The following is a 25054-nucleotide window of genomic DNA, read 5'->3' as shown; positions in this document are numbered from 1 at the left end:
GAGCGTAGGGACTGCCCGGGAAAGTGGTGACTTATAAGATAAGATAATCCTTTATTAGTCCCGCAGCGGGGAAATTTGCAGGCTTACAGCAGCATAGAGTAAAGTCATTAAGTTATCTCCATAGTCATTTGATTGCATAGTCTGTATTATAGTACTGGTTGTAAAGCATTCTCTCTTTTTCGCCATAAAATCTATGTGGACACTAAATATTAATTTATCTAATCACAGATGGATTACCGGTTAAGCAAAGTGGGCAATCCCAGCACTCCGGGGACGGTTAAAGCTCCAGTCCCATATGTCAACAAAATTTGTTCAGGAATATTCAGGCATGATCCCCCAGCATCTCTATAAACTAAGACATGAGGAATCCTGATGCCTGGCCTGCCAAGTATCACATATTCCTATCAGGCCTAACTGTAGGAGTTGCACAGGTTTTTTTTTTAATTAGTATTTATTGAGCTTTGTCTGCATACTATAACGCTTTAACTGTTTCTATTTGTTTTGAAGCATGTGTCTAAAAGAGGACCTAGAACAATGTTGAAGTGCATTGTTGTGCTGACTTGTTAGTGTGTAAATTGTCAGTCCATGTCAATTACTTCAATACCTTCATTTCTTTTTGTCAGGTTGTACTGCTGTCCACAGATGACGTGGTCAAAAAGTTTCTGCAGTGTGAGGGGGTTGCAGCAGAAGCCCCAAAACCAAAGTACCGCGGACCCATCCACTGTCTGTTTACCAGTTCTGGGGCTCTAAACGGAAGCCCACACTCTGGCTCTGAGAGATGGACCACTTTTTGCCACCTTCTAACTATTTATTCTTATCACATGCAAACAGCTCTTGGCCCTGGGACAGACCAACCCAGGTAAACCAAACACAATTTACCTGTAAGTTATATGAAAAAATATATGCTTATACAAATTGAATTACAGCTTGCACATCGGAAGCCAAATGTTATGTCTTTGGCCCAGAATGAATGTTTTTATAGTGTCATTTGAAACATATTTAAATGTGTCCACTTCATGCAGATTGTAAAGATGTGCTTCTGGCAGGTCAGTTAGGTAATTTGTCACACTCATTACACACCCATGGACCTGTTCAAAGCTCGTCTCCAGATGGACTGGTTTGTGGAGTGCAAACCAAGTTATTTTCTGTATCGCAAACAATATCATCTGAGGGGCCCGGTGTCTTCTCAAAGGGCCCGACTCTTCGCCTATCCAATCAACACGTCTTCTCCATGTACGAAACAGTGATGTGCTTTCTTAAACACTTAACTTACCTATAGTTATTGTGCTGTATATATTAATCATTCATTATGCAAATGATTTAAGTGATAGTCAATTATAATTATTTATTCATTAATTCTCTTTTTGCAGAGAACACTTGGGATAAATGTCGTTTTAAAAGTGGCTTGTTCATCATGTTTATATACAACCATGTTGAGGATTACTGCCACACTTTAAAACTTGTATAACTAAGAATAATTATTTTTGATTATGATTTTGATTATTATTATTGTATTATCAGTTTTATTTGCAACATCTCGCAGTCACCTCCATGTTACTGATGTATACAGTTGGCTGACACAGTTTGTCTTGTGCTCTAAGACACTCGGCCGCAATTTCAACATTTCAGGAACAACTGTATATTGTTTTCTCTTAAATTACGGCTATATTCAAATCCTGTAACTGATGGACTTAAATGGCATACAGCCATCATCATTGATGTATTTACTGTGACATTTTAAAATGTCTGCTGTGAAATGAAAAAGACTGTGTGACCCTAAAAACATGTTTTCCAAAGGACATGTTTTTGGTTGTTCAAGTACAGTTTATTTTTTTTAGTCTGTGCATATCTTCTTCACGTGGACCATGCTTAGAGAAATAGTTACCTTGAGTCAACTTTTGCTGATAGGAAATACATTTTACACAGATAGACTCCTTATTGATGTGCTCAAACATAAACGTCTCATAATATATCTCCTATTATCATACTGCGCCTATCTCTTACAACACAGCTGCTTTTGTTTATAACAACGTGACAGTTAATGTCCAGAGGCTATTTTTCCACAAGTAAAATAAGACTTCTTGAGTAACGTTTTTGAAGGTGGATGTGTTGCTGTGTTTTGAGCAGCTTTTGCAACGTTGTACATTTGTATTCTTTAATTGTCATTCATACTGAACGGTTTTCAGGTTGAGGAGTAGGGCTCATGTGACATTACAGCAGCAACAATTCATGAGAATAGATGTGTACATTTGGTGCAGAGAAAAGCTAACACGTAGCATGATAATTAACATGAAGGCGAGGGTAATGCAATGCTTAGGTTGACACAGAGTAACACACCATTGCTCCAGTAATTTACATTTTTCTCCAGTCCTGATGCAAACTGTGTGAGAAAATGTCTGTCTTCCCATTTCAAGTTACAATAACCTTAAAAAAAAAAGATGGATAATGATTTGCTCTTGCACAGAGATTAGTGACCTGATGAACCTTGACATCTCAGTTGCTCAGGCAGGCTAAAAGTTAAAATTTAAAGGCCTGGGTGTCATGAACTGCTTGACTGTCTCATCTGTGACTTGTTTGCGTTGCTCCTGATGCTGCACAATCATTGGCTGCAGAGTCTCAATCAAAAGCTTCTTCAGTTCTCCCGTTAGGAGAGCTCCACTGATGTAATCCTGTAGAGGAAAGTTTACCAGAATGGGAGTTGATGGGAGGAGTGTGCGGGAAGTAAGTTGAAGAGTTCAAGGGAGGATGCAGAAAGCAGAATGAGTGTCAAAGTCGTAGAGAGAATAAGGAAAAATAAACAGAGAAAAGAGTGTGATTAGCAATAGGAATAAAGTTTGGAAGGTTTCATTTGTTTTCTCTGTCCTTTGCATCTTTACCTGTCTGATCTTCTCCAGCTGTTCATCATCCTCCAGGAAGAAGGTCAGGTACATGAAGGCAACGTCTACATCTGGGTTTCCACCATACTTCCTGTGCTCTTCCACTGTATCTTTTCCTCCCGAAAATGCATGTTTGTTGACCTGTGAGTAACGATTACACTGGTCAGTAAGCAATTATAAGCAATATCAATTTGAATCAGCAATAACTAGTAATAGCAGCACCTTGTTTTTGATCTGCTTGGGTGTGTCAGTGAGGAAGATAGAAGAGTTGGCGTCACTGGCGCTCATCTTGGTCTGCGCTCCCTGCAGGGCTGGAAAGAAGGTTGAGTGCAGCAGGGCTGGTTTGGTGTAGCCGATCCTTGGAGCTACATCACGGGTCATCCTGAAGTAGGGGTCCTGGATGAGAGAGAGATTAAATACAGACACATGTCATTGTGAAATATGACACTATTATGTTGTCATCTATTACTGTAATGCTGTCCTGACCTGGTCTATGGCACAGGGGATGAGACATTGTACATCCTTTCTGCCTTTAAAGATCTGTGGGAAAGAGTTGCTGAACGATGGGGCTGCCTGGATGGCTGGGAAGCTGATCTTTCCTGGATGGAAAGAAAATAATAAACACAATAAAGAACAACAATGTATTCACACAATTACACTTCAGGGTAATAATGCAACAAAACCACAAACACAGGATTACATTTAGAAATCAAAGCTGCTGGCTTGACTACAAAAGCAATCAAAGAGTGATGTGTCATTTTTATCATTGAGTATAAAAATAACAACAGTAAACTGATGACTAAGATGACACTGTCTTAGTCATCAGTTATTTAAGTTTCCTTACCGATGCAGTCACTGTCTGTAAAGCCAAAGATGCCTTTGACCTGGTTGAATGTCACATGCTTCTGGACCTTCACCACATTTCTGTAGAATTCAGGTGATGAACTGCAGAAGGTAAAATGTCATTAACACATGAAAAAAACAAAACTCTGACTAAATTAAGAAATATATGAGGTTATGTGAACAAATAATAAATAGGGCAGGGCCTCTATATATCCTTGGAAGCCTCAGCATAAGGTCTGCCGGATAGGAATATATATTTTACCCCATGTAGTCGAGGTCAGAGAAGATGAAGGTTTTGTTCACATCAAAGCCACAGGCAATGATGTCCTTGGCATTTTCCGCAGCGAAGCGATGACACTCTTCTAGCGTTAGATCCTTCCACAGGTACTTCTCATCATCAGTCAACTGGATCACCAGGGGAATGTCAAATACATCCTGCAACCATCTGCAACAAGGAAGTAAGTTTTGATTCCAGCTTGATACTCTATTTGAGATGGTGCCTTGCTGATTTAACACTTAAATCATACATGTTCCTTTGATCTATCTTCGGTAAGAATACATTATAGAGGGAGAACTCACTTGGTGAAGATGAAGGGGATAAGGTGACCGACGTGCATGGCCTCTGAGGACGGACCTCTGCCAGTGTAAAGGTAGAAGGACTTGTGCTTCTCATACGCATCCAGTACCTGATGCATATCTCTGCCAGCAACAGAGATAAGAGGAAAGTGATATATTGGCATCTCATTCCCCCATTAACTCTCACCAACATCTGTTTTACTTAAACAAATTGGAATTAGAATGAAAGGTCACAGAGGTTCAGAGTGGATGTTTCAATGTTGACGCCACACAATAACGTGTGAAATTTCCATACACAAGAAGTAAGGAGTGAGGAAAACATGACGAGATGACACTGATGACATATTTTCAGTGCCTAGAATGCTGACCTGTGTGAGAAGAAAATTCCTCTACGTAGAAAGCGATGAGGCTTCTTTCCCGAGACTTTTTCTATTCTGTCCACCAACTCCTTGTCAATTTTACTGCTGCCAAACCTCACTAAGGAAAGACAGGAAACAATGTGAATCGGTGAAACAATGTCGAATTGTGTTGCTGCTGTATAGCATAAACACATAGGATATATATCACTGACATAAATGTTTATCAGAGTTAAAAACTTACTAAAACGTACGTAATATTAGTTAATATTTATTTGCTATAGAAATTCAGCTCTTTGCATGAAGGCCGCACTCGAAGCTCATTTAAAACTTACCTATGAGTTTGTCGTAATCGACTCCCTTGGCGTTGCTGGTGGAAACGTTCCATGGGTCAACTGTGTCTTCATCATTAGCGCCATCTGCTGCTGGCCCGTTGTCAGGGGCAACAGAGTTTTCTGAGGGCGGACAGCCTGCTTTGTAATCCTGACCTGTCAACTGTTTGTAGTCTACTTTCAACTTTAGCAGCAACTGGACAGCAGCATCTATTTCAGCCTGAGGAACCCAAACACTGTGGTCAGATAACATACACAGATGAAGCAGCCAAATCACAAAAGAATCAAGTGGCAGTGTAAAAGCTATTCTCATCACCCAAAATACAAAGCTATGCAAATAGTTTTTGGTATCAGCTCTCGGTTTCTAAGACTTTTGTATCCCCTATTAACAATGTAGGTGAATAGAATATCAGTTGTAGTGCTTACAATGCAAAAAAAAGGATATTTAAACAATTAAATAGTCATTAGTAAAGAAAATGTCCAGGTTACTGTAGAAAATACAATTATCCAGAGTAAATGGACACATAATACATTTTGCTATTGACAAATTCTCAATAGGTTAAAGCAAATGTAGACTAGGAATGGCTAATGCAGTAAAATAACATGAAATAAAGGTACATCATACTGATACAAAAAGCCTATCAAAATGGCATTTACCAACATTAGATTAACCAACTCTTTTATAACAAACCCACAGGGTTAATCAGTGTTTTTACATGGTGGTTCACAAGCACCTACTTTCTCTGCTTTAGCTGTTTTCAATGACCTGACTTCTTCTCCTTGTGCGGTCAGTTTCTCGTAGAGCTCCATTGGACTCTCAGCTCCTTCCCCGTCTGTCATCTTCTTCACACCGGCCAGGCAACTTCATAGTAATAAAGAAGTTAAAATAAATGAACGTTAATCACCAAATATATAACATAACTGAAAGTTGAATGTTCTGTATGTAATCTATCTTCAGTACTGCATCTCCTTCCACATACGTCTTGCCATATGTGACACATACCACCGCTAACGCTAACTTAGTCAGGTATTAAACCTTTAGATTTACGTTAAGCTGCCGTATATCATCAGTGATAAAACCACTAAAACCACACTAAATAACTAAATAACAAACTAATAGATGTAATGTATAATAAACTGAACGACTAGCCGGCAAACCTTTTATTCTTCACACAGTTGACAGCTCACTCATACAACTTGCATCAGCCTGAGTGAGGTAGTGTTTGGATCAAATCCTTCCGAAGCGAATACGCTTCTTCAAAGGTTCCGCTATTAATTAATGACCGCAAAGGTGCCATTAATTAATCTCTGTTGAATGTATCAAATGCGCAGTTGGTTTATTTATTTTTTCATTTTAATTTCATAGGAAACCCAGGAGTTAAACGTATAGTTAATATATTAAATACGGTGTATGTCGGAGGACAATACAGTGTAGGACAGCCACTTGGGTTCCTACCGGCGGCTTTCAAAATAAAAGCTTTCACGCGTAAGCATGGTTTGACATGAGTGGACGATTCGGAACAATACTTTTATTGTGAAACGCTGCATAATCTCTAATGATTTCTCGGGGTTTTGGACCAAATGTTTGAGTGTTTTAACCACGGAAACGCTCAGAAGTCAGTTATTTGATTGTTTGGTTACGTTGGAGGTACGACAGGTGAAGTCAGAGTCACTTCGTTGCGTTGGCTTTACGTTACATTTGATGTTTAGTCGGAAATGCAAAGCACTTTGTTAGCTATTGTTGCTACATTGGTGGCAATTAAGACACATTTCCTAACGTTAGATGTATTTGTTGGACTCAAACATTGGGATTTAGCGTTTGCTTTGACAGCGTATTGTCTGTAAGTCTGCTTATGTTTATAAGACATCTAATGTTAACACAATATGAAGGTACTTTGAGCTGTGTGAAGGTAGTTGAGCTTGTTTACATAGCTGTGTTTGCGTCATGATGACTGATGGGAGGATTTAACAGGACAATTTACCATCCACGTTAATGCTAAAAGTCCTAACGTTACCTGAGCTACTGTATGATTGAAATTCTGGATATCCTGACAATGATCTTCCTGTCTTTCCCCTTCAAAATAAAATGTCCACTTGGCTGCTGCATGGAGGGGTCTGGGTGCTTTTAATTGCACCCAAATAATAACAATAAATTCCCAACAAAACACTTGTAAATGTAACTTCTGCTGTCAATACAAGCCACCACTAGATGTCACCCTTAGGCCTCTAATGGATGAATTCATAACTCACCTGTTTATCATTTTCAAACAGGGTGTCATCACGTGAAGATGTCTTCATTAGTGGCTTACGAAGATTCAGAATCAGAGGATGATTGTCTCGGTCAAACGGAGGCGGTAACACCAGCTTCTATCCAAACTGGATCTTGTGGACCAAACCAGGAAGTCAGGGTGTGTAACTCCTCTGAGATAATACCAAGCCCTCACAGCTTTACACCTGACCCCGACAGGTCAGTGTTGGACTCTCATGGACACGTCTTAGAAAGAAGCAGGTCTTTACTACACCCACATTCACAACCAGTGAGCTGTTTTGACCGGCAAAGCAAATATTGTCGTGGCGGGAAAGCACAAGAAAAGCATTTAAGAGATACTGCAGCTCCTCTGGGTTTACCTGAGACTCAGGGGAAGATCTCACCATTCCAGACTCTTCCTCCCACGCCACAAGGTTTCGGTGATGGGTTGAACCCAGCAAAAAGAAATCACACTGTCCGCTCTGGTGTCAGACCGTACATCCCAAAGAGACAGAGACTTGCCACTTCAGTAGAGACAGTGGACCCAAACTACCCAGCCGAGCAAGTCCCAGGGAATCTGACCAGGGAAAGCCAGATTCTTTCAGATGTGTCGGCGAGAATAAAGCCGTATCTTGCTCACAAGCCCGGCTCTTCAGGGATACCGAGGAAGCTTCTGATGACCCTAGGAGGCCATCAGGGTCCAGTCAACACAGTGCAATGGTGTCCTGTGCCTCATCTCAGTCATCTGCTGCTGTCTGCCTCCATGGACAAGACCTTCAAGGTAATGAGCTACAATAACACTCTCACCGACCTCAGAAATTATGCACATTGAGACTTAGCCTTGGAACCTATGAAATCAACAATAGGAGATTAATGGCGTAGGTAGTGAAATAATGTACGCTTTCTCAATTCTTATTTGTCAAAACTGAAATTCAAGATTTCCATATCATTCTGATGTATTTGCTATGTGATAATATTTTGCCTCCTTTCCCAAGTTGAATGCTCCAATTTCCTGGTGATCTGGAACAATTTGTTTTATTTATAACACAGAAAGCCATCTATCAGTATAGTTTCAGGCAGGTGCCAAGTGCATCCGGGAGGTCTCAGGGGATAATCAATTACCTGACATTCAGTATTATTGGCACAGAGAGTCACAAGCAGTGAGACAATATCTGCCCTGCTGTCTCCATTTATAAATGTTCCACAAACCACTTCAGTTGAATGTATGTCAGAACCCATGGGGCTTCCTATCTCTCTCTTTCTCAGACTCTCTTTCTGATTCCCCCCCTCCTTTTCTGTATTTCACACCAGGAAAACAATCCTTCGTTTCTGCACTGTAAAGGTCAAGTCATGCAGGTATCTGCCAGTGGCTAAATATTTATATCCCGGTACAAAAACCACGTACCCCCCAAATATCCTAAGAGGTTTCTGAATATTTAATTATTTGAATATGCATGGGATCATTTGCGTAACCATACAAGTGCAGCAGTATGACAGCCACCTCTTCTGGCACCTGAAAAGGGCGGCCTGGAGCAGATGGTGGAGACGAGGAGAGAAGGTGAGGAGAAGACTTAGTTGTTAGTATGCAAGGATTTATTTTCTCCTCTATCTCAGAGTCCCTAACCAGCTGTTTTCTGTGACATCAATACATAGATGAACAAGTGAAATACTCATACTTATCTGTGCACATGTATTGTGAGCCATTTTGATCAATCTGAGTGTATTTTCAACAGTAATTTTTTTATTGTAATTCTTTGTTCTGCCATCTTCAGTCCACACAGTAAGTTAAGCCTAACCATTGGCACTGTATGCATGATCTGGAATCAGACAGGATTATGAGGTGATGAGGAAGGAAGATTTTATTCTCATGATCATGATGTAATCTGTATGATTCATGAAGTTAAAAACATACAGGAATGAATTAACTTCAGAAGATGGCATATATCAATTTAAAAAAAAAAAACTAGGAGTTATAGTTAATTTAAATAAAATAATACATGCTTTAAAGTAAACTGTCTTTTTCCATAGTCATACCCAAGCTTTGCAATTTCAAGACTGTTTATCGAACCCCAGTATGCAGAAATATTTAAATTAACCATTTTAAGACTGTGAAAATAACACATTTATACTAAATGCAAAAATCTGCATACGTTTTTGCCCAAAACTGCATGTGATAAACAATAAGTAGGTAAATCTCTTAAGGGAGACATTGTAAGTACCCATAGAAACCATTTTATTCACATGTCTCGACGTGAGGGGTCGAGGTTTAAACTCTATTGTTTGGTAAGTACTATAAAACACCTGGTATGTGCTGTTATGGATAATTATATGAATTTGGCGTTCTGTTTTTGTTCTGCTTGTCATATGTTGTTACTTGCTTAACATACTGCAAAGCGCTTATGTCTTCTGCACTCTTGCACTTTGACTACAGCTATTCTTTTTTATTCTTTTGCTGACGACAGAGGGAGGACACATGCTAGGAAGTCTTAACACTTTCCTTCTTTCTATTTCTTTACCAACACCCTTAAGGCTTCCGCCTTCTCTTCCTCCATCCTGTTTCTCAGTTCCTCAGGGTCAGAGTCAGACTATCATTATTCCAGCCCGTTTGCAGCCGTTGTCACCATGGATACGGCAGGTGTAACGCTGCAGTTTCAAGTTGATAACACGAATACCAATTTAGTTTTAATTACTGAGAGTTATTTAGGAAGCAGATTATCCCAATGAGTCCTTTGTGAGGAACAACTCTGTGTGTCAGTTAAGTGGCCGGTGAAATTAAATGGGATGCAAATAAACAAGCACTCATTTTCACTAATGCCCAGGTTTCACAATGTACAGGATTATTCCAATTGTGAATGCACTGAATGGTGCCGTTATGGCGAGTATCATTGGAGACCGGGTTTAACCCTTATCCTACCAAATAGTAAAAAGCACTTATCTATTTTGATAAGTGCTTTTTAATATTTAAATACTAATGAATATACGGTCAACAGGCACCTTTCTAGAATAGATAGATATATTGTTTGCAATAGTATGACACACTATCAGGGGGTTAGGATCCCTCTGTCGATTATTTGGAAGGAGACGACACAGATGCATCAGACACAGATTTCCTCATGTGCTCTGTCCGTTTACGTTTTACACAATATGGAAATGAACTGTAACTTTCCTTAAATATTATCATACATTTTTTGTTCATATGACATGTTTTAGAAGAGTTATTGCTATGATGGTTATTTCTTACAGTAGTACCTTACGACCCCACTCGGTAGTCCCTGTATGTTAAATATTGTGGTAAAATGAGGGTAAAACAACATGACACGTCTGATATGTTAGAAGTCTGTTTAGTTGAATATTTTGAAGCTCTTGTGACTGTAGATGAGATCATGTTGTTCTCTTTTTGTTACCTTGAGATGGCAGTGTTTCCCTAAGTCTCAGCTCATACGGACAAGTGACATATATGTGCTGTTGAGCAATAAATCTAACTATTCTTAATAGATGCTTCACTTCAATATTTTAGCTTTTTGCAATTAAAAGTGAGATTCTTTTTACCTCTCTGTCACTTTATTCTCACCCTGAAGGCATCTCTAGCATTCTGTTTGTTAAAGTACTGCCTGCTGGATTGATATGTCAGCATGTCAGCCCTATGCTGTATGGATAAATCAGCTTTAATAATGAAACAGGCAGAGGCAGAGAGGGATGTGCAGTGCCCCATAGATCTTCAAAGTTCCTCCGTGGCCCGGGCAGGGGAAGCAAAAAAGACTTCATCATTAGTGTAATGTACCTGAGTAGGCACCCGGCCAGACCACAGACTGGATTTCAGGCTAAGCTTTAAGGAGAAGCTTTTGTCTACACGTCTGACAGAAAATCCTACATTGTTTCATCAGTAAATCAGATGAGAAGCACGTTACGATATTGACCAACCTGTTTGCCAAGATTTATTTGAAGCTCAGTGCAAAAATCTGACAACAATGACTAAAGACGTTGGAAAAATCAACACTAACCTAATCTGGCAGATTGACGCCTCATTCATAAATCACTGTCTGCTTTATAGGCCTCTTTATGCATTTTATTTGCACCATGATATAACATGTCATACCAGCAAGGTGTTCAATAGTGTAGTCAGGGCAGTTGCAGCTAACAGAAGGTAGCTGGGTGTTTTTCTCTCCTGCTCTCTCTATAATCAGAGAAACCTGAAACAATCCAAAGCCATTAAAGCCATTACTCCTCACAGGGAACTGATTTACAAGCACATCAAATGTAATTTGATTGATTAATTAATTAGAAAGGTTCTCTTTGCTTTTAAATCCAGCAAATAAGCCTGATTTGTATACTTATTATGCCAATTTATCCAGTGGCACTTGGATGAGTGATTTAATCTTGTTTCGTTACAATAGAAATTATCGGATAAAGGCTTACATTAAATCTTTCTCAGCTTTGAAAAAGAGACAATCACCAATTCTCATTTAAACAGGAAAGGTTTTCAGTGTTGGAGGACACATTGAATGCATCATCTGAAAAGGGAGAGCAGTGGCCGCCAAACCGAGCCTTGACTATTTGATTGTCAGTAAACTGCCTTGAAATCTCGTCCAAAGCATGCAGATCCTCTCCTCTAGGTCTGAAGGAAAGCACAATGTGTCGGTGCCCTGTGATGTCTTCTCTCTGTCATACTGCATGTTATTTCATCTGGTCTTGTTTGCAGTGTTAAGGGTGAAGCATACATTTAAAGCATACAAAGACGGAGCACAAACTACGGATATGATTTTTCATTCTGGATTTTAAAGCTTCCTCTCAATTCAAATTGACACATTCTGTGTATTTCATGCAGTTGAGCTACAAAAGCTTTCTTCCCGAATGGTTTGAGTTTGTGTACAGTCAGTAATAAGGGCTTTGTTGCTGTAGTCTAGGTGCCTTTGGGACTTTGGCTTGATGCAATATGCCCATCTCTGGCAGGTGTGGGATGGAGCAGAGAGTGGGCGATGCCTGAGGGTCTACACCTGCCATTCGGGAGCTGTGCGTGATGCCTGTTGGACCCCCTGCGGGCGGCATCTTCTCTCTGGCTCCTTTGACAACATGGCTGTGATCACAGACGTAGAGACAGGTGAGAATCAACACTTCCTTCTGTAGGTCTGATGAAAACCATGTCACATAAAAAAAACACTTTGAAGTCATACAATATTGGATACAATTTTGTGTCAACAGACCAGGTACACTGAACTAGAATGACTGTGGTACCTGTTCTATGTTTCTAAATATTAATTAAGTAAATACATTTTTTTTTCTCCAAGTGTAATAACAAAACAAATGACAAAACATTTTATTTCTTGCAAATTTTGTTTTTTTATTTCAAATTTAAAGCTAGTGTAGTCATTTCTGTGTAGAGTGACTTTGAATTGCCTTTGGGTCCAAAAACTGTTATAAACCCATTGTATAAATTGCAAAGCAGCTTCTCTCTCTAGTCATGAGGCATTTCAGCACCCTTTGTAGTATCCGCTATTCCTTGTTACCTATAATATCCTGAAAACCTGCAATGGTGCTATATTCTCATTTAGGGAGGGGGTCGATCCTCTAAATTAAGTTCTATGGAGGCAACACGTTTGGTTCAATGGACATGGTCCCTAAAATGGGCCAACTCTCCCTCTTTCTTTCTCTCTCTCTCTCTCTCTCTCTCTCTCTCTCTCTCTCTCTCTGTATCTCACATATATAACACGCAGACATACATATTTCATGCTTACAAATAAAAAAAAAAAATGTATTTCTGAAAATGATTGACATTTTATTTTGTCTATCTATAATTGAATCCACTCATAAATTGGCTCATTGTGCCTGTCAGCCCTTTTGTGTGATCATGTGAACCATTGAAGGTGACATTTACAACCGATCAATAATTTGGAAATGCTCTGCTTTCTGGCTAAGATTAAAATCCTGGCAGAAAGGACGAGAACCAATCATACAAACAATCTACAACAGGGAGGCTGCTTGTTCAGCACTTCACTCGTTTCCTTTAACCGAAGCAATTCATGAATTCCTACACAGCTGAAATTAAAAAATGTTGGTAAGAATTCATAGAAAAACTGAAGAGTCACAGAGAATGATCTAAACATTTTTGTCCTTTCTGTCCCTTCATCAACATTTAGTATGTTGCTGTGTTCATATATGTAGAAGAATACCTTAAAAAGGCTCAACAGAATGAGTCATCATACAACAGACATTGTTTTGAAGCATCTACATCTCTAGGGTCAACACATTGCTGTGGTGACTTGCTGCTGTTTGCACTTCCCCTCTCAGCACGTCTGTCAATACTGCCAATAAAGCCTACGGATAATAGCTTGGCCAGCCCATTAAACACACAGGCAGCTCCAGGAAGGGGATCAATAATGGATACATATCCCCAGGAGCTGCCAACATGACCTTACACCGGAAACATCACAAACCACAACCAAAAACAGATAAATAGACCAGTATTTTGGTCTTCTACTTTGGTAGCCACCATTGCCTTCCTCAGCACTGTAGGATGTCCTAGTGGGATCAAACTAACAGCTTTGAAGTCATGTCAGACAAAGAGCCCTTACACATCAATCCTGCACCAACTTATCTGTGTGTTAATTTATTTATTTACTAATTTGTGTAAGGCTTGAATAAACCATATTATTCTGAGGACTTAGCAAAGCAATAAGCATTCTTATGGCATCACAAGATGAAATAAATGTTATTTTGTTGCATATAAATATGGGAGTTAGAAATTCCTTCCCTTCTGCACAACCTCGGCACTGACAGTTTAAAACCAATCATATTCAAGCTGCATAATTTGCCTTGAAATAATAATTTAAATACAGTCACAGACACAGACACAACTATGAGGTTTTCATCCCATCTTTCCAGAGGATTAGACATGTGACACACTCACAACAGGGCTAAACCAAGGTGCTGGCATCATTATGACGGCGATATTTGAAAAATGAATGAAGCTCCCAACATTCATGCAGCTTATGTGTTAACACTCGATCTACCAAGAGTGATGGGACACTGAGGGAGCTGAGTGTATGCCACATCACACTGTGATCAGGATGATTGTGATCTTTACACTCTTCACAGTAATGCAAAGCCAACAAGGAAGGCAGCTGCGCCTATTCTGCTCAATCACGCTCTATTTTGAGATGTCTGCAGGCTCTTTAATTATCAGTGAGAGTCTTAAAGGACACCTGACCCCCGTATTATACCACAGCATACCTAACCAAATCCTGCACCAATTGGTATGCTTAAAGAGAAATGGAATTATAAAGGAGCCTATGCATTCAGAATTATGTGTCGACCCATTTTCTTTGGTGAACTTTGCAGTTGTTCCTGTGTCCAATTTAATTTGTAGAGTCTTATATCCACTCTCAGGGGGCCACAGGCAGGCTGTCACAGCTGAAAAGCTAAAGTAGACGGAGAGGAGGTTATAAAGAAGGGGAGCAGGTTTAAAGCCATTATGCAAAAAGAGAAAGGGAGACGAGAGGACGACAGGAGAGAGAAGGAAATCAAAAGAGGCAGAATAAGAGAGCAGGAGTGTGAGAGTGGAATAAATAAATTTAATCTGGAGGGCATTAGTGTGAAGTAGCAGGTGTTGTCCTGGGCTTTCACTGTGGCACGGTTCGAGTGTCAATTCGTGTATGTGTATGCAGAACTTGAGTCTTCTGTCCAGATCCCTTCAGGCACTGGCAGAAAAGAGATCGTCCTTGCTTTCCACAAAACGATATTACACAGAGATAGTGCCAGTACAAGAGTGGGTTTGTGAGTTGCCCTTCCACCTCCTGTTGGCTTTGCAGAGTGAATGTAGCTTAAGGCTGCAACAATAGTTGAGCTTTAAGATGGAGTTTCAAAATTATTGTGTGCATTATTTGGGAATGAGTTACAAGCTACATGTGCCAGAAGGGCAGAGGCAAAATAATAAGTCACATTTGGGGGTTTGACACTGGGGGTCATACCACTGAAAATAGCTTATTCAAAAACACAAGTGCTCATTCTTTTTAAAAACAAAATTCACTTCCTGTTGCACACAAACAAAGAACAGCATTTTGTACAAGATTTTTATCTTGCACACCCTTGACTTCTAGCTCAATATCTTGACATGGGAGAGGATTTGGCTGCAGTTTCTTCAGGTGCATCATTTGTAAAAAAAAAAAAAAAAAAAAAAAAAAAAAGCCACATCATTTTAATAGTAATTGCTCCAATATTAAGTCCTTTTAACTTGCAGGAACTAAACAAAGATAAACAAAAAAAGAAATTGTAATGTCCCTAACAGTGGATCTCAGCCATTTTCTGTATAAGATTTGATATCTTTAACAGGGAAACATTCTTTTGGTATTTTTGTCAATCGAATAATATTGGCAACATGTCTGGTTTTTATTTGTATTTTCTTCACTAATTGTAATTCTACATTGTTGATACCTCCTTCACACATTCAGATTGATAATCACTACAATATGGCTGTATAAACACAGCTACCTAAAGCACTGGACCCCAGAATACAATGCGTGCAGCAACAGCACACACAGACGCATTAACTCCAAATGCCACCAGCAAGCGTATGTTCATTCTGACCTACTTTGAAAGCTTCTTGTAAAAGTGATAACCTGCTAGGTTGACACCGGCTTTACTTCATTTTTATTCTATAGTGGCTGACACGTTTATAACCCATCTTAGTGCACATGTAATACGTTTTATAAAAACATCCAACATAAGGCAGGATGTGTTTCAACTGTCCCCTCCAGAACAAATGCTTTATTCCCTTATAGTGAATGTCGACATTATTTAGGATAATTTGCAGCACTTCTGTCATCAATAACCCTATATGGGAAACAAGTGAATCTGTTGCCCACTTGTGCTTTAACAAAAATCCAAGTATGCAAACGTTGCACCCTCCTCTTATGCTGTGTTGTCAATGTGAGGGTGCTTATTGAACGCTTGATTATTGAAACGGATTCAAGCCTTGATGATTAAGGTAAATGTGCTACTACAATGCATAAGCGCCTCCTATATGTAGCTGGAGGTTAGTCTGTGTTTGTCAGTGTTTCAAACTAGTTACAAGTTTGGACATGACTTGTCAAAACCGAATAATGTGTTTCTAACCTTTGCCTGTGTTGCAGCGACGGCACCCTGTGTTGATGGATCCGATAATGAGGCAGAATATCCATTTCATCCCAGCTTCCCTCTGCTCTAAGAAACTCGTCCCCCCCCCCAATGTCTTCTGCACTGTAGTCATCCAGTGGGTGTGTCAGCTCTTCAGCTTGATCACAGTTCTTTCAGGACTACAAAGTAAACGATAGTGAGTGGAGGGACAGATCTCTGCAGACTTCCCTTATCTTCCCTCTCAAGCTCTCGCTAATTAATCTTGCTTAACTAAACATGACAAGGCCCCTATTTATTATGAGAATCATTGTCTTGCCAAACTTGAGTTTCAAACTCTCGGTGACAGATCTCCGTATCGCTATGGGTAAGCCAATTAAGCAGGAAGTGTGAGTCCGACCGAAATTGCCTGTTAAAACTTCGGATCAATGCAATTGAATTTGGGAGCATGCTAGTACGCCATTAAGTGAAAGGAGCTCCATTTTTGCTGCGGTTTATGAGCTGTGACTCATGCCCCCTCTAAAAGGACCTGGTAGGAGAATACTGGAACAAGTGCGTAATGAAGTGCATTTTGTTGTGGGCTTGGACTGTTTCGATGGGTTTTTGTTGTTTGTTCAATGAATTAATGAGGAGCTATTGAACCCTGAGGTGTTCCACTTTGCATAGCCTTTGACAGAGCTGCTGGCTCCCAGTCTGGTTCGGCTCTTCATGTAGCTTTCTTCATTGTTTTCCCTGGAAACTAATTTTTGGTCGCACCCTGACACACTTAATTGTATTTAAGCCCCTCTGTGTTTTTGTTTTTTGTTTTTATGGATGACATTTTTAAATTCCTTTTTTTAGATCAAGCCGCCTCAAGCCCAAACAGTGTTTCATGTTCTAGTTTCTCATCTCTACGTTTCTCTGTAAATTTAGATTATCTTTTTGTCTTGAGCGATGTTTAAATCAAGTAGCTTTTTGATTCTTATAATGTGCTGCTGAAATATCCAAGACACGCTCCTGCCAACGTGCTGCAACCCGCACACACACAAGCTGTGCAATCTTTCCAATTTTTTGAAGCATCATTAGAAAGAGTAAGAGACATTAAGTTTTGTTGTTGAATTGTTCTGGGGCATCCAATGCTAAAAATAGTTTCATTGTATCATAAGAAACTATCAATGGTCTATGTGAAGCTCTTTTTAGTGACAGAAAGACATCTGATCAAAAACTGATTGATGTATCCTTTGAACAAGCTCGTGCCCTGCTTCTGAACAGGAATGATCATAGGACGCTTCTCATCCGTTTACTTTAACGTCATCCTTTCACAAATTTCAGAAAGCACACTGAGATGGTAATACTATCTTTGGCAGCCACTTACAGCAAGATTTACTTTATCTTTTATCATTGAGCTTGTTTTTGAGTAATTTTGTTTTAAAGCAAAGTCGACGGCACAATTTAATTACACACAATGTTGACTGCAGAGGAATCTAATGGCCGTTTGCAAGGAGGATTGGATCCTCACAGTGCGCTCAATTAATAAACCAAAGAAAAGTTTCAGCAGGGTTTGCAGTAGTGGAATTGTAGTTGAAATGTATTATGTGTTTACTTTAGTCCTGACAGCTGAGAAAGACAAGTGTAATTGAGCTTTTTCATTTAGCACAAACTGCAACAGTTTGTCTTAATTCATTAGTTTAATAGACCGAAAACATTTAATTCCTTTTTGAATGTATAGAAGAACACACACAGAGTCTACTTGCTTCTTTTTCTTTCAAATCACATGATTTTTAACACATCAAAGAAGCTTAGCAACACTTATAAAGACATGTATGTAGAGTGTATTGGTTCCTTCAGATGTGTGCAGCAGCTCGGGCAGAGATTAAACAACAATAAAGTTATTGCTTTCGGCCGCCACGGCAACTCAGGGAAATGTCGGAACCCGGAGAGGACAGAAACCAGCCAGAGGTCAGAGATGAGCTGGAAATGAGTACCTTGGAGATGAGTAGGCAACATGGAGCAAACACTGCATGCTCTCACATATACACACCAGCAGGATGTTGAACTTAAAAGCATCTATGTTTCTTTCAAAGGTGGATCGTGTGGAAAGAAGTGCTTTTTGCACCACATGAAAGGCTTCATGTTCTTACTGCAAATGTCAAAATATCAACATTGTATTGTTTCATGGATCAACATATTATGAAAGAAGTATCTTTCACTGTCCACCACTCTAACTCTGAAGAAAAATACTATATATTTACATTAGAAAAGGTAAATATTCTGTCTTTGGAAACATTTCTGGGCTTAACTTTGTACAATATAAGGAGAATGTGTTGTTGCTTTAAGTAATATGAAACACGTGGTTGGTTAAATTATCAAGGTAATTTTTCCATCACAATATGGTTACTACTATGGTTAGTTAGTTTTTGTCATTCCAACCTTTGCTTATGATGACAGCACCATGCTTCAGAGAAACCTGCTTTAAATATATTGTTTTGTTCTACTAACAGTGAAATCCCAAAAGAGAATCAGTCAACTATCATATTTGACAAAGGAAATCATCAAATCCTCCCACAAATATTTGCAATTTATCCTTGAAAAATTACTAAAAGGATTATCAATAAGTTGCAGATACATTTTTGAATCAACTGTCTAATCAATTAATCGACTAATCGTAGCAGCTTTTCTTGTTAAATCCTTCATACTTGATACAAATATATTTTGCCTCCTTGTTTTTGGAGGTTATTTGAAAATCTTAATAAAATATTGATATGAAAGCAGTATCTTTAAGCTATATCAGGAATAAAAGTATCTTAATATATGAGTGCAAGATATTGTTAATTGCTCTTATCATAAGAATATTAGCTTTTAGCACAAAATACAGTATATTTACAGATCATCATACTTCAGTTTATTAGTGTTTAATCCCAGAGTTCACTACTGACAAGATGATTGATCTTCTTTTCTCTCCCTCTCATTTCTTCTGGTCTGTAGGTCAGCAGGTGGTGAAATTGGACAACCAGTTCAAAGTGATGTGTGTGGCCCCGCATCCCAGCAACCCAGAGATATTCCTGTGCGGTGGTCACAGTTCAGCGGTCAAGGCCTGGGACTCCCGCAGCTGCAAGGTCAAACTTATTAACTTCCCCTACAGTAGATTTATCTTTTTTTTTTTATCATCATCGTCTTTTTCTCCTTATAGATCTAAGGCAGGTAGACTGTGAACACACGCTCCTCATCTACAGCTCCAAACACAGCGGCACACTCAGAGTACAAACAAGTAGTCTTCATTCTGCCGCCCACCCATGCTTTATTTCACTAAAAGGATAACACTGCATAGAATTGCATAGAAGCAACACCGCAACTTATCTGGCTAATTGTATAAAGCAAATTTTAATTTCATTTGGGACTCTTTGACTTTGGGGATAAATTGCTCCTGTGAAGCTGCAACATAGTATTGCTATTACGCTTATTGGATTGTTTAATATGATAATCCTATTCACCTTCTTAGAAACTGAGTGCTCTCATGGAATTTGTTCCCCACAGCTAACTGAATATTTTTCCCTGAAGGTTTTTTTTTTTTAGATTTAATTCAACAGGGATTCTTTCCACCAGTAGGTGTCAATGTGAGTTACAGAGTGAGTGTAAACCAGTCCTCAGCAAATAGATTGCCAAAGCTGTAGCAGCCTGGCTTCCTGTCAGCCTCAGTCTTTGGGCTGTGTTCTTCTTGCTTTGGGGTGAAATTACCCCACTAGATAAAAGGGCCCACAGGCACAACATTAAACTATTAGTCTGAAGTCTTTCCAAATGGGCTCATGAGGTCTACTATGTTATGTTAAAACTCATTGATATGACCAAGAGTTTAGAGTTTGGTTCAAGTTTCAAAGCAGAAAGAAAGTCTCAGGTAGGGGTCGAAGGTTAAATTGTCCCATGTTGATTGTAGCTGCAAGCTGTTCGCTCTGTAGCTCAAAAATGAAACCTAACCCAATAAAAAAAATAAGATAGATGTGGCCATCACACAGCAGTAAAACCGGTAAGTGTGTCTCCAAATTGATAGAGAGGCTGTGTACAATATATGAACGAAGCACAACAGCAGTAACTTCTATTAAATGTTTTCCACTGCAGATAGACATTAAGGTTTCTACAGTAAGTTTTATATTACGATGCTGTTATGACACTGCTTTATCCTGACAGCAGGCTTCACTTACTGTGTTTGTTATACTGCAACAGTGCAGAATTAGCAGATGCTCCCCGATCAACTGTCACTAATACTCTGTTATGACTTAACAAAGGATAAGTTGACTGAATATTTAAAGGCAAAGACCACTGAAACCCTGTACTGTGTTTGACTTCTTGTTAGCAGTTTCCCTCCTTCCTGTTAATTGCTGCTTTGAGTTGAGTGTCATGAACATTGTGTAGTCAAACTAGTAGGAAACTGTGCAATAAAATCATCATGGATGGCAGCAATTCTAAATTAAATTGTATCAAATGTACTAAATGTGGTATAAATAACTACTTGTGATTCTTCACACAGTAACACTTCCCACTGTGTCGTAGATTGAAAAAGATTTCTCCATGTCTTTACTACCTAGGATGGACAATATAACTGGAACAGTGTACCTTACAGGTCATACGACACAAACGGAGGCCTCAGAAATTTTTAAAGGGCTTAATGTTAATTCATGTGTTTCCAGGTGGTGAAAGTGTACAAAGCAGGCATCCAGCAGACCCTGGACATCCTGTTTCTGAGAGATGGTGTTGACTTCATAACAAGCTCCGACTGCGTGAGCAGAGACTCTGCCGACCGCACACTCATCGCCTGGGACTACCAGACCACAGCCAAGGTCTCTAACCAGATCTACCAGGTAAAGAAATGTGTGTAAATGAGAAAAAAATACCCCCCGAATAAGTCCTATTTTGACAGTTATTATATTTCTAAAGGAGGTGTGCGCTCTAATGAGTAACCTTTCTGCTGTGTGGGTCATTGACTCACTGTTTCAGCAGTTGAATTAATGATTTATTGAACACTACAGGAAGTCTCCAGAGTCGTGTAAATTCTTCATACTACTCTTTAATACCTAGGATGGACAATATAACTGGAACAGTGTACCTTACAGGTCATACGACACAAACGGAGGCCTCAGAAACGACCATAGTAGACAAATTGTATGATATGATGAAGCATTTCTAATTAACAGAATCTGAACATAACGCTCCAAATAATGGTCTAGTTGACATGCAGCTGACTTTATATTTAATTTATTTCCCCTTATTTTTCCCTCAACTAATTTGGCAACCAGGAGCGATTCACGTGCCCCAGCCTGGCTCTCCACCCACTGGAGGAGTCCTTTGTTGCCCAGACTAACGGGGACTACATGGCCGTGTTCTCCTCCCAGCAGCCCTATAGAATGAACAAGAGGCGGCGATACGAAGGACACAAGGTCAGTAACGACTGTGGCCTCGGGATGGTGGGGTTGGGTGGGTCGGGCCTGATCGATACAGAATGTACACGCACGCAAACAACTTCAGCAACACATAAAACTGTGCAAAGGCAGTAGAATAAACCTATACACACACATGTAGCTGACATGTTCTGCAGATCCATAGCTCGTTTCCTCCGCATCACTCTCCCACAAAGCAAACGCAATAAGTACAAAACAGTATTTCCACTGAGGAAGGCAAACGGAGCAGAATATTGCTGGCAAATATTACTGAAAGCATGTTGAGCTGCTACAGCGGTGTGTGGTTTGTTGATTCTAGAAATATCTAGAGATAGACTGGAGAGAACGTGGTATCTCATATTCTGGGTCCTGTTTTTTTTTCCGTTGGCGGCCCTGAGGTACAAAACACAACAACATTTTAAATCAACAAAAAACAGAAAATCTTACATTCCATTGGCACAAAGACATTTAATTTCTGAACCTTTTTCCTGTTTTCTAACTACATTAAATAAAATACTTCTAACAGAGTACATGTGTTAGCAACCAGTGTATTTCACAACCTCTTTACTGATCAAAATACCTTAAAATAAAGGATAGGTTCTGCTTTTTTCAAAGTCTAATTTAACACGATCCTGAAGAGATCCTTCCAAATTAATTTCTATAGGTTAAGATAAAAGGGACAAAATATGAGGCCTAAGCATTAGAGTTAGAGAAACAAATTGGTTATCTTCTTAAGTCACAATACAGTCTTTTTCTGTGACATTCTCTACTTTACATATGTACAGTGAACACCACACATGGGCATGTAAGTGTTATAAAATAATATCGATTAATATAGATTTACAGATCTATGTCAGTGTCATTTTAAGTCGTCCTAGAAGTGGAATTTGCAGCTGCTTGTATTATAACACTACTGTTGATCTTTAACCACAGTAAAGGAGATTGCATTTATTTCTATACAAAGAAGCGCAACAGTGCAGCAGACGTCTGAGGATTACATTTTTTCAATTTGACCTTGTCTATTTTATTTTATTGATTTTATTTATTGATTTGTGATATAGTATACTTCCTAGAAATTCAATTGAGAAACAGTTTTAAAGATTTAAATAACCATACTCTAATACAATCAGAGATGTTAAAAAAGAAACACATGCATGCTATTCATACATTGAGACTGCCCAAGTCCGTTATCAACCGGATCACAATCCAGTTATTATGCAGACATTAAATTTGCTCTTTGTGAAAATTGACACATACTGTATATTCTCGTTCTAGGTTGAGGGCTACTCGGTGCAGTGTGAGTTTTCTCTGGATGGAACCATCCTGGCCTCAGGAAGCTCCACCGGCTCCGCTCACTTCTACGATTACCACAATGCTCGTATTTTGCACACTCTCCGCGCACACAGCCAGCCGTGCCTGTGTGTCTCTCAGCATCCCGTCCTGCCTGCGACGGCTGCCACCTGCGACTGGGCCGGTGAGATCAAGGTCTGGCACTAAGGACTGTGAATGAACAAGTGAACATGGGCTGAAAAAAAACAAGTGACGGTTATAGTGAACTGAAACCTTGTGTGCACATCTATCTTCAAGACTTTATCACCCAAAAGCTCTTGGCGTAAGATGATAAGAACTTGGCAAAAAAACTATTTTTGTTGTAAATGTTATTGTGAGCATGTTCTTGTTATTTGTTCCATTGTTTTAACTTCCTGACATCAGGGAAAGATAAAGTGCGTGAGATAAATGGAAGTATGATTACAATTCAAAGAGTGAACTATTGTGACGTTTTAGGTGGTAAGAAAGCAGACTAAGTGCACACATACACACACACACACACACACACACACACACACACACAATAACTTAAATTAGTTTTATAATCAGCTTTCATTCTAAAATCAGCGAGGGACTTTAATATCATGTTCTTGAAGTTTTTGTCAAAACCCAAAAAAAAATCTCTTAAGGCATCTTCTAATCAGCAGTGTTTTTCATTCCACATTCTGTATACACATCACTTTCCTCTGTGCTGTTTTTGTTCTCTCTGCGCCGATAATACTATATAATAATACCAATTTTATTTTCACACTGACGACTTAAAGAATCACAGAGAGACAACCACAAAACTAAAGAAAATACGCAGATATCTGTCAAAACATTGCAAGATGCTTCCAAAATCCTGCCAGTCTACAACAGAGCAGCAAAGTGCAGACAGAAGCTTATGATCTTTATTCAGTATCTAGCAGAACAGTCCTTAAAATATACTCTTTGCTGTTTGGCACTGAGGGAAATTCTTATTGCTCAGTACTTTTTCTAGCCCCTGCGGTTGTTTATACTGTAGGTATTAATAGTTCAACTAACATTGTTATTGTCTTAAAGGACCACTAAGCAATTTGTGAAGCCAAATGCTAATTTGCATGTGCTTAATGGCGAAAGTGACTGCTGTTTGTAGTGATTCTTATGTTTTTGGGATGGTTAACACTTTTAATGTGGAAGATTATTAACATTAAAACATATAAGAGAGGCTAAAAAAAAAAAAAGCATCAAAAGACCAAAGCTTAAAGCCCAGGACCAGCAAAGGCAGAAAACCAGGGTGAACATCGGAGGGCCTTTTCAGGACAGACATCTTTGAAGATGGTGTTGAAGCTTTGATGTTCGACGGGTAAGTAACCAAACTTTTAACCTGACCACATAAATCTTCACTGTAACTGTTAAAGTGATAGTTTGTCTGTTTGGTCTATTAACGGCCTCATTGGGTGTTTAATACAGTTGGGAAAAATCTTTGATCTAGGAATTGAGGACTTCCGAAATGGATCCTGAAATCCCCATCAGGCGAACAATAAATGCTTATCTTATCTTCGACCTAAGCATCTGTAAGTCTGGATAATTTCCGAAAACAATCCTTTCCTTTTCATCAGATTAAAAGGAAAAAAAAGACCTTGAAATCAGAAAAATCTACAGAATCTTTCCTAAAAGGATTAACACATGTTGAGCAATAGCAAAAGACAGTTGTGACATACCAAACAAAAACCCAACTGTAAACCAAACGAAACACCTCCACAGCTAAGGTGTGCTATTTGGAAAACGATTACAATTTAGGTGGAAAAGGACGTCATTCTGAAGACCATTTTCATGGAAGTTTTGACAGTTTAACATAAAGCTTAATTGCGTCTTCTCAAAGCTAAATAACAAATATATAATGAATACACAGAGGAGTGTCTACGATCAGTTGTGTGAGTCAATTGGAATCGTAAATCAAGACATAATAAATAATATCCCTGGAAGCCAATGACGTATTTCCCAACACTCATCTTTATTA

General features: G+C 39.1%; 2 protein-coding genes across 5 annotated transcripts; one reads left to right on the top strand and one right to left on the bottom strand.

The window, feature by feature from the left end:
- Positions 1-1595: 1595 nt before the first annotated feature.
- Positions 1596-6216, bottom strand: LOC129103532 (tryptophan--tRNA ligase, cytoplasmic). The gene is made up of 11 exons (XM_054614045.1): positions 6142-6216; positions 5722-5845; positions 4987-5203; positions 4664-4772; positions 4299-4418; positions 3982-4164; positions 3721-3821; positions 3363-3475; positions 3099-3272; positions 2877-3017; positions 1596-2669 (listed from the first exon to the last, which is right to left on the bottom strand). The coding sequence occupies exons 2-11, from the start codon at positions 5821-5823 to the stop codon at positions 2511-2513; spliced, it is 1419 nt and encodes a 472-aa protein (XP_054470020.1). The 5' UTR covers positions 5824-5845; positions 6142-6216; the 3' UTR covers positions 1596-2510.
- Positions 6217-6540: 324 nt separating this feature from the next.
- wdr25 (WD repeat domain 25) lies at positions 6541-23556 on the top strand. 4 transcript variants are annotated; one of them, XM_054614195.1, is made up of 7 exons: positions 6541-6599; positions 7255-8012; positions 12182-12329; positions 19301-19431; positions 20998-21168; positions 21604-21744; positions 23020-23556. In XM_054614195.1, exons 2-7 carry the CDS (start codon positions 7272-7274, stop codon positions 23239-23241), a joined length of 1554 nt encoding a protein of 517 aa, XP_054470170.1. In that variant the 5' UTR covers positions 6541-6599; positions 7255-7271; the 3' UTR covers positions 23242-23556. The 4 variants fall into 4 exon arrangements, with proteins under 4 accessions (XP_054470170.1, XP_054470167.1, XP_054470166.1 ...); XM_054614192.1 differs by having other exon boundaries at positions 6546-6631; XM_054614191.1 differs by having other exon boundaries at positions 6546-6640.
- The last annotated feature ends 1498 nt before the right edge of the window (positions 23557-25054 follow it).

Source organism: Anoplopoma fimbria, chromosome 15 (assembly GCF_027596085.1).
Source record: "Anoplopoma fimbria isolate UVic2021 breed Golden Eagle Sablefish chromosome 15, Afim_UVic_2022, whole genome shotgun sequence".
In the NCBI taxonomy this organism is placed as follows: Eukaryota; Metazoa; Chordata; class Actinopteri; order Perciformes; family Anoplopomatidae; genus Anoplopoma; species Anoplopoma fimbria.
Note: the sequence above shows the minus strand (reverse complement) of the source record. Positions and strands in the feature narration are given on the sequence as shown.